Here is an 8910-nt window from a genome sequence, read left to right as displayed (position 1 = left end):
TTTATTTCAGCCTCCAAACAATCCTGTTCCATCCCAATTTTATTTCAGCCTCCAAACAATTCCTGTTCAGCCCTAGTTTTATTTCAGCCTCCAAACAATCCTATTCAGTCCCAGCTTTATTTCAGCCTCCAAACAATTCCTGTTCCATCCCAGTATTATTTCAGCTTCCAAACCATTCCTGTTCCATCCCAGTATTATTTCAGCCTCCAAAAAATCCTATTCAATCCCAGTTTTATTTTGGCCTCCAAGCAATTCCTGTTCCATCCCCATGTTTGTCACAGCCCATCCTTGGATCCCGGGGATCCCTGTAACCCGGAGCAGCTCAGGTATCATACGAAGCCACGTCAGGATCCCAGCGGGGCGTTGTCTCCTCTGTGCCTTGCCCGTGTTTTTAACTTCTCCCATCTCCCCTTTTGATGCTGATCTGACCCATATTTTGTGTTTTCTTGACTCTCAGCTCCGGAGGCGAATTCCTTCCCTTCCAGAAGCTGGATTCCTTCCCTTCCCAGTTTATCCCACGTGCCCCCTTCCTCCTCAGGAGCACCTGGAGCAGCTCCAGGCAGCTTGGGAGCGAGGAGCAGGAGCTGCTGCCAAGCTCCTCTGCTGTGAACATGTCAGCAAGGGAACTGCTCCTGCTCTCGGAAATTGCTTCCAGGGTCGGGCTTGTTCACACCGAGGCTTTCAGAGGAGAGGGGTTTTTTTCCCCAATCTGCCACCTCCCAGCTGAAAGCAGCAAAGGGAGAGGGTTTTGGGGGCTCTCCAGGCCAAACTCACCCCAGTTTGAATGAGCTGAGCCCTGTATGATATGGGGATTTTCTACTCCTTGGAGCTGCTGGAGCTGCACCTTTGATTCGTATTCTGATTTTTAGCACTTGCAGGTGACCTGTTTACCCCCAGGTGGTTGGACTTGATGATCTTGGAGGTCTTTTCCAACCTTAATGATTCCATGATGCTAAGTGACACCTTAACAAAGAGTCCTGTGTATTAATGGATCAGCCTCCAAACAATCCTGTTCGACCCCAGCTTTATTTCAGCCTCCAAACAATCCTGTTCCATCCCAGTTTTATTTCAACCTCCAAACAATTCCTGTTCTATCCCAGTTTTATTTCAGCCTCCAAACAATCCTGTTCCATCCCAGTTTTATTGCAGCCTCCAAACAATTCCTGTTCCATCCCAGTTTTATTTCAGTCTCCAAACAATTCCTGTTCAACCCCAGTTTTATTTCAGCCTCCAAACAATTCCTATTCCACTACAGTTTTATTTCAGCCTCCAAGCAATCCTGTTCCATCCCCACTTTATTTCAGCCTCCAAACAATCCTGTTCCATCCCAGTTTTATTTCAGCCTCCAAAAAATCCTATTCAATCCCAGCTTTATTTCAGCCTCCAAGCAATTCCTGTTCCATCCTCATTTTATTGCGGCTTCCAAACAATTCTATTTCATCCCAGTTTTATTTCAGCCTCCAAACAATTCTGTTCCATCCCAGTTTTATTTGAAGTCATTTTCTCCCCCAAACCACCACCCCATCAGCGCAGTTTTTTACTCATTCCCGACTTTCCCCGTCTCTCTTTTATTCCTTTCAGGATGTTTGCCAGCAGAAGGAAGCAGCATTACTGGGCTTACTCCATGGACTGCAGTGGGAATGAGGCTCACATCTCCAGCTGCAAACTGGGGAACCACCTCACCGTGGGCACAGGGAAGAACGTGACGTGTGAGAACGGGCTGCCCGCCGTCGTCAGCTGCGTCCCCGGACGTGCCTTTGCCCCCAGCAGCCACAGTGGCTTCAGAAAAGCCTTCAGGCAGGAGGTGAGCAGGGAAAAAACCCCACCTGGCCCAGAATCCCAGCGTGGTTCGGGTTGGAAGGCACCTTAAAAGTCGTCTAATCTCACCCCGCTGCTGCAGGCAGGGACACGTCCCACTTAGGCCAGTTTGCTCCAAGCTTGGACACTCCAAGAGCTCAGCCCCACACTGCACTTGGGCAAACCTGGGCAAACCTCTCTGCCCCTCTGTTTCTGAACGACAACATTCAGTTTTTTACCTTCGGGGTTTTTTGCTGCCTCTCGTCTGTTTTTGTGCCCGGCAGGGATCTGAGGCCGCACGATAATTTTGACCTTCACCCCTCCCACCCCCCACCCCCCTCCGGACAAATGAATAATTCGTCTCAGGAATTCTAAGTTCCTCTTTTAAAGAGAAGGGGAAAAAAAAGGTCTTTCAGGCTGTGAACTTCATGAGAGCAGAGCTCAGCCCTGCACTGCACTTGGGCAAGCCTGGGCAAATCTCTCTGCCCCTCCGTGCCTCGGTTTCCCCCGTCTGTGGTGAGGCTGCTCAGACTTCTGTCCTCACTCCCTTTGCCTGCCTTGTCTTCGGGGTTTGGGGGATGCTCAGGGCAAGCAGATGGATTTTCTCACCCTCTCTCCCCTCACTTTTCCTAAGGCAGCTTCCCTGTCTCTGAGAACGCAGAGGAAAGGGTTAAATCCTTCTCCTCCCCCTGGCACAAAGGGAAAATTAACAGTAAGTGCAGAGTCTGGGCTGAGATTTACCCCTTTCCCTTCCCTCCTCCTTTTCCTCCCCTTGAAGCAGGACTTAAAAGGAGCTCTGGGATGGAGGAGAGGGCTGAGGGTGTTGCAGAGTGAAAGCTGCAGCCCAGGCTCTGTATCCAAACCAAGGCACTGGCCAGCCTGGAAACTGGAGCACAAACTGGAGCACAAACCTCTGGCTCAGCAGATCTGAGGGCTGAAATGATGGATAAAATCCAGCTTTTTGCTTAACTTTGGAGAATACAATATTCAACCACAGGTTGAATATCCCTGTGGTGAGACTCCACGAAGCTGCTGCTGTTCCATCTCCTCACACAGCTACAAAAGCAAATCAAACATTGCCTTTTGGGGGTTAAACACTGAGGACACATTGAATCTTCCCCCCGAATTTCTCAAAGCACATGGATACATTCTCCAGGCAATATGCATTTTAATTTCTATCTTGTATATCTTGTTTTTTCCTCAGCTGAATTTTCCAGGGTGTTGGTTTGGCTGGGATAGAGTTAATTTTGCTCCCAGTGTTTTGAATCTGTGCTGTTGACACCGAGAAGTTTTTGGTGTTGCTGAGCAGGGCTGCACAACCTCGAGGCCTTTCCTGCTTTGCAGACTTTGGAAGGACACAAGAAGCTGGGAGGGAACAGAGCTGGGACAGCTGATCCCAACTAACCCAGGGGACATTCCAGACCCTGCTGAGGAATATAAAGCTGGGGAAGAGTCATGGAATCCTGGAGTGGTTTGGGTTGGAAGGGACCTTAAAGCCCATCCAGTGCCACCCCCTGCCATGGGCAGGGACACCTTCCACTAGCCCAGGTTGCTCCAAGTTGACCTTGGACACTTCCAGGGATGATGTAGCCACAGCTTCTCTGGGAAATCCTTTTCAGGGCCTCCCCACCCTCCCAGGGAGGAATTTCTCCCTACTATCCCATCTAACCCCCTGTGAGTTTGAGCAGGAAAACCCTGGGGGTGTAAATCCACCATCAACTCTCAGCTGCAGGACTTGAACACCTCGTGCCAACGTCCCCTCTGAGTATTCCCGTCTCCCTGCAAGCCCAGCTAACCCCTATCCCAAGAAATTCCTGCTTCCTTGCCTCCTTTGCAGGCTCTGGAGGGGAGCAAGGAGTGGGAAAATCCCCGGGTCACGTTCCTGTTGGAGCTGCTCTGTCCCAGCCAGCTGAACTGGTGCCCGGTCGCCGCCGGGCTTTGCTGTTCCACAGCCACTGGAATCCTGCTGGGTTGGTTTTCCCTGTGGAGGGACGAGGGGAAATCAGTTGGCATTTCCTCTACCTCTGCATTCCTCAGCAAGGAAATGCCCTGGGAGACTGGGAAAACACGGCCTGCAGGAAGGTTGGGGAGCTGTGTTTGTTTAGTCTAGCGAGGAGAGGGCTGTAAAAATCCTGGGATATGCAAAAAACCTTGTAAAACAACCCTGGAGCTGCTTGTGCTCAGGGTCAGGGGGGTGACTGAGTAGGAAAGAACAGCTTAACGTGCAGCAAACATGGTTCAGTGGATGCCAAGGGAAATTTCCAGCTGCAGCCTTAGGATATGGGGACGATTTTGGGGTCTGAAGGTCCTAAATACTGGGATAGAGGGGTTTTTCCAGGGGTGCCGTGGGTGGGGTTGGAGCTGCATGGCCCAGCCCTGGATCTGTGTGGATTTAGGAGGATCTCTGGGCTCTTCCCAGGTGTCAACACCTCCCAAAACTGCTCTGCTGGGAACAGTGCAATCCCTGCCTGGATCCCGGGCTCTTCCCTGCACGAGAGCTTGTGGGATTTAGGTCCAAAAGGTGAAAGGTCTTGTAAATCATTACTAATCTTCTGAGCCACACACGCTGCCAAGTAATTCCTTAAGCCTTTGTTTGGGCTTTGCATGTCCTTTGTGTGACCCCAGCCTGCTGCCAGTCGGAAAAGTTAAGGATTCTTGGTGTTCCCAAAGCTTCGACTCTGCTGCCACCAGCACAACCCACCCCTCAGGTGCAGCAGCAAGTGGCAGGTCTGTGCCTGGCACTGGGCAAAGCTGTGGGTGATTGATAGATAATAAAATAATAGAAAAGTAGAAAGAGATAATAACAATCATATAAAACCAGGAGTGAGTGAAACTGGAGCTGTGCATCTCTGGCTGGGATCTGCCAGATCATGGATTCCACTGCTCAGAACTCAGCAGACAGGTAGTTTTTAATACCCTGCTCCTCCTCCTCTTATGCCTAGTTCCTTTCTTTCTTTACTTCTTTATGCTCTGACTTTACTCTTACTCCTATTGCTCACTTAGTCAATTATTTTCCTATCTTTAGATTTGAGCAACCCAACTTTTAAAAAAATGTGATGTTGAGAATGAAAGTTTCTCAATGATCAACTTTACAAATTTCAAATAAAGCTGAGCAGCTGACAGAAAGGAATTTAATGAAATCTTAGAAAATTATGTAGCTACTTGTAAACTGCTACAGTCTTTAGTCATTCAATTACAGGACAAATAATTTTACACACGAATTGCATGATGGATACAAAGCATAACATAAAAATTCGGTGGGTTTGAGGTGCCTTGAGCTCCACGTTGGTCCTGGATTAACCCAGGAGCCTGGTCTGGAGATCTGAACAGCAAATAAACCCTTTTAGTGGCAGCCAGGGGATGAGAGTTGGGCACCAGCAGACTTGGGGCCATTCCACAAGGGACATGACTCCCAAGGGACATGAGAACTGGGTTTTTCCATGTCCAGCCTGTGTGCCCCAGCAGAAAAAGGCTCCTAAATCCAAGCACTAAACCTGCAGAGAACTAAAACATCTTTTTTTTTTTTATTTTTTTAATTCCCTGCCCACGTGTGGGGACGTGAGAAACACATCTGTGCATCCCATGAGTGTTTGCAGGTAAAGATCTCCTTCCATCCACAGCTTTTTAGCCAGTGGAATTGCGTGGTGAGGGGGTTTTAATTCTGTGATTCTCTGACAGTTTTGGGGGGAGCTGCAGAAGGCAGGATGTGGATTTAGGGCAGTGGGAGTGGGAATTAACTCCTCTCTCACCTCATGTCTTGCAGCAACCGCTGGTGAGGCTGAAAGGAGGAGCCAACACGGGCGAGGGACGAGTGGAAGTGCTGAAAAACGGGGAGTGGGGGACGGTTTGTGATGACAACTGGAACCTGGTGTCGGCCAGCGTGGTGTGCCGGGAGCTGGGCTTCGGCAGCGCCAAGGAGGCCATCACAGGAGCAAGGCTGGGCCAAGGTAAGACCCCCCAGGGGCTGCTGGTGCCTTGTCCAGCTCCAAGAGCCCTTTGGGATACGGGACAGAGCGTGTTTTCACTGGAATATTTGCTCTGGGGACAATAAATGTCTCCTCTGACCTTAACAAGCCTCTTGAGTCCAGGAAGCCAGGTTGGAATATGTGACTTAAAAAGATGTTCGAGATTCCTTGAAAGAAGTTTGGGGATGATGAGCTTAACCTTTTGCTCAGACAGCTGTTCCAGTAATTAATTCTTCATTATCACATCTGTTGCTCTAAAGCTCCCTTTGAGTCCTCTAGAACCACATCACGGTGGAATGCATTACTAGAAGGTTCCTGGCAAAAATGAGTCCTGGATCCAGACTTCAAATGCTCCAATTTAAACCAGAATGGTAATTTATAAAGTAATTTATAAGCCCATTATAAATAGAAGGGCATTTGAACAGCTCAGAGCCAGGTTTGGGTTTGGATTTCCTGTGTCTGGGAGCTGGTTTAAATCCCAAAATGTGGGAAATGGTAACTCAAAGGAGAACTTACACCCTCTGAAACCACCTGGGGATGCCCACACCTTGCTCCTGTGGTGGGAATGGGAAAGCAAATGACACCAAACCCTTCCTGTGAGGATAAAGGAAAGGGTGAATCTTCTTTGCAGACTTGGAGGAGGGGAGGGAAGGAAACAACACGTGGTGTCCCGAGTCTGGAAAGCTTTAAAACGTGACCCGTCCGCTGGATTTGCCAAAACCCTCTTGTGGTGGGATGAAATCTGCTGGTGTGTTTAACTGCATGTAGGAAACAGCTTAATCATCATTGTGGGGAGGGGAGGAGAGGCTGCCACGTGAGGGAGGAGAACATGGAACGCTCCGTTCCCTGCTGTCTCCCGCAGCCTGGAAACTCTCGGCGGCGGCCGATTCCCACAGGCTTCCCTTTCTTCTCCTGCTCAGCCCCAGCCATCCATCAGTGCTCCCTGTCACAAGTGTCCTTTGGGATGGCTGAGCTCCCCCCAGCAGCGGGATCATCCTGTTGTGGGAGGAAAAGGAGCTCTTCTGGCCCAAACTCCCCTCCAGGCTCCGGCTGTGGAGAGGCGACTCTCCCAGTTAACTCCATGTCTGTGGTTACACTTTGGTCTGTTCCAGCTGCATCCCGGGGAATTTGGGTGTTCTAAAGCTGGTTTGAAGGACCAGCCTCATCTTGGATGCCACTTGCCCTCCCAGATTATTCCCATTTGTCTCCCAGCACCTCTCTGCAGTATGGAATGATTGATATTTGCTGCTGTGTTGGAACCCACACCACCTGCCCCAGATTTATTTTAGTGACTCTTCATCCATCCCTCCCTGTGGTTTTCTGCTTTATTGTCCCAGCAAACGTGTCCATGTCCCAGTTAAATGTCAGGCCTTGACTGGGAGCAGATCCCAGCACACAGACCCAGCCAAAAAGGTCATAATTTGTGAATTCCTACAGCTGAAGTTTGTAAATTATGTAACAGTGGAAACTTGGCTTTTTCTGGGGTTCCTGCCTGCCGGAGTCCCAGAGAACACTGGCAAGAATTTAACAGTGAAAATATTAATCAGGATATTGCAGCTTTTTGGTTTATTTTCACACGAAATCAGTGGCTTTTTTTCCAAGGTGTTTGGAACGCTGGAGGCCAGCGTGGTATCTGCAGGGTATTAACATTTCCTCCCCATGCAGCAGCACAGGGTTGGATCAAGAGTTGGACTCGATGATCTCAGAGGTCCCTTCCAACCCAGCTGATTCTGTGATTCTATGACAGGGCTTAGAGCAGCCTGGTCTAGTGGGAGGTGTCCCTGCCCATGGCAACAGATGGAATGAGAAGATTTTTAAGGTCCCTTCCAACCCAAAGACCCTTTTTTCCTTCTTTTATCCCCCAAGGGATGGGCCCGATCCACCTGAACGAGATTGACTGCACAGGCTTCGAGAAGTCAGTCACGGACTGCAAGTTCAACACGGAGTCTCAAGGCTGTAATCATGAGGAAGATGCTGCTGTGAGGTGCAATGTCCCTGCCATGGGCTTCCAGAACCAGGTGAGGAGCTGGATGATCTGGGTGCCAGGGAATGTGGGTGGGTGTCTGCACTCTGGGGCCTCACCTGCCAGGGCACAGCATTGGGAAGGAATCATTTCACCCGAGCCACGAAGGTTTCGTTTGGGTTTTAGGAGGGAAAACGAGGGCGATGCTCCCTTTTTAGGCTGAGCTTTGAGCTTCCTAAAGAAATGATGGAAGGACAGGGGAGGTTTGGGTTGGATATTAGGAAGAAATTCTTTACAGAAAGGGTGATCAGCCATTGGAATGGGCTGCCCAGGGAAATAGTGGATTCTCCATCCCTGGAGGTTTTTAAATGAGACTGGATGTGGCATCAGTGCCATGGGCTGGGAACCACGGCGGGGTTGGATCAAGGGTTGGACTTGATAATCTCAGAGGTCCCTTCCAACCTGGCCGATTCAATGATTCTATGACAGGGCTTGGATCAGCCTGGTCTAGTGGGAGGTGTCCCTGCCCCTGGCAGGGGCTGGAATGAGAAGATTTTTAAGGTCCCTTCCAACCCAACCATTCCATGACTCTGCAGGAACCTGCCGCAGGTTCCCCCGAGCCAACGCTCCTTCCAGAGCTCTAAAGGAGCAGGGAAGAGAAGCTTTCCCAGGGAGAGTGTTATTCCTGCACCTGCTCCAGCCCCTTTGAGCTGCAGGGCTTGGCTGGACCCTCCCCTGCCCTGGGTGGGAGGTGACCCCGACAACATCAGTGCCCAAACTGAGCCGTGCGAGCTCAGGGACTCCCAACCCCGAGGAGCCCCCGGGTGCTGCCCCACATCCCCTGGGGGGGTTGTTCCGTGTCCTCACTGCCCCGTGGGGGTGTCTGTGCCCTGCAGCTGCGCCTGAGCGGAGGCCGCAACCCCTACGAGGGCAGGGTGGAGGTCCTGGCCGAGCGCAACGGGACCCTGAGGTGGGGCACGGTCTGCAGCGACAACTGGGGCACCGTGGAGGCCATGGTGGTGTGCCGGCAGCTGGGACTGGGCTTCGCCAGCCACGCCTTCCAGGTGAGCCCCCAAACCTCCCCCGGCTGGGGTTTGGGTCTCTGGGGGTGGGTTTGGGGATGATGGAGGAGGAGGAGGAAGAGGAGGAAGAGGAGGAGGAGGAAGGTTCAGGAGGCCATGGTGG

General features: G+C 50.9%; 1 protein-coding gene across 2 annotated transcripts in view; it reads left to right on the top strand.

Annotated features, from left to right (window-relative positions):
* LOXL2 (lysyl oxidase like 2) overlaps window positions 1-8910 on the top strand; it is a 47571-nt gene that overhangs the window by 30519 nt on the left and 8142 nt on the right. For both annotated transcript variants that reach the window (XR_003537330.1, XM_027703480.1), the window contains exons 5-8: window positions 1582-1804; window positions 5561-5744; window positions 7629-7780; window positions 8622-8789. Coding sequence is in view for 1 of the 2 variants with exons in the window: in XM_027703480.1 (XP_027559281.1) it covers window positions 1582-1804; window positions 5561-5744; window positions 7629-7780; window positions 8622-8789 (727 nt within the window). In the remaining variant the exon portion in view is untranslated. The remainder of the gene's footprint in view (window positions 1-1581; window positions 1805-5560; window positions 5745-7628; window positions 7781-8621; window positions 8790-8910) is intronic.

The sequence above is a fragment of the Neopelma chrysocephalum genome, unplaced genomic scaffold (assembly GCF_003984885.1).
Source record: "Neopelma chrysocephalum unplaced genomic scaffold, ASM398488v2 Primary Assembly neopelma1_232, whole genome shotgun sequence".
In the NCBI taxonomy this organism is placed as follows: Eukaryota; Metazoa; Chordata; class Aves; order Passeriformes; family Pipridae; genus Neopelma; species Neopelma chrysocephalum.
Note: the sequence above shows the minus strand (reverse complement) of the source record. Positions and strands in the feature narration are given on the sequence as shown.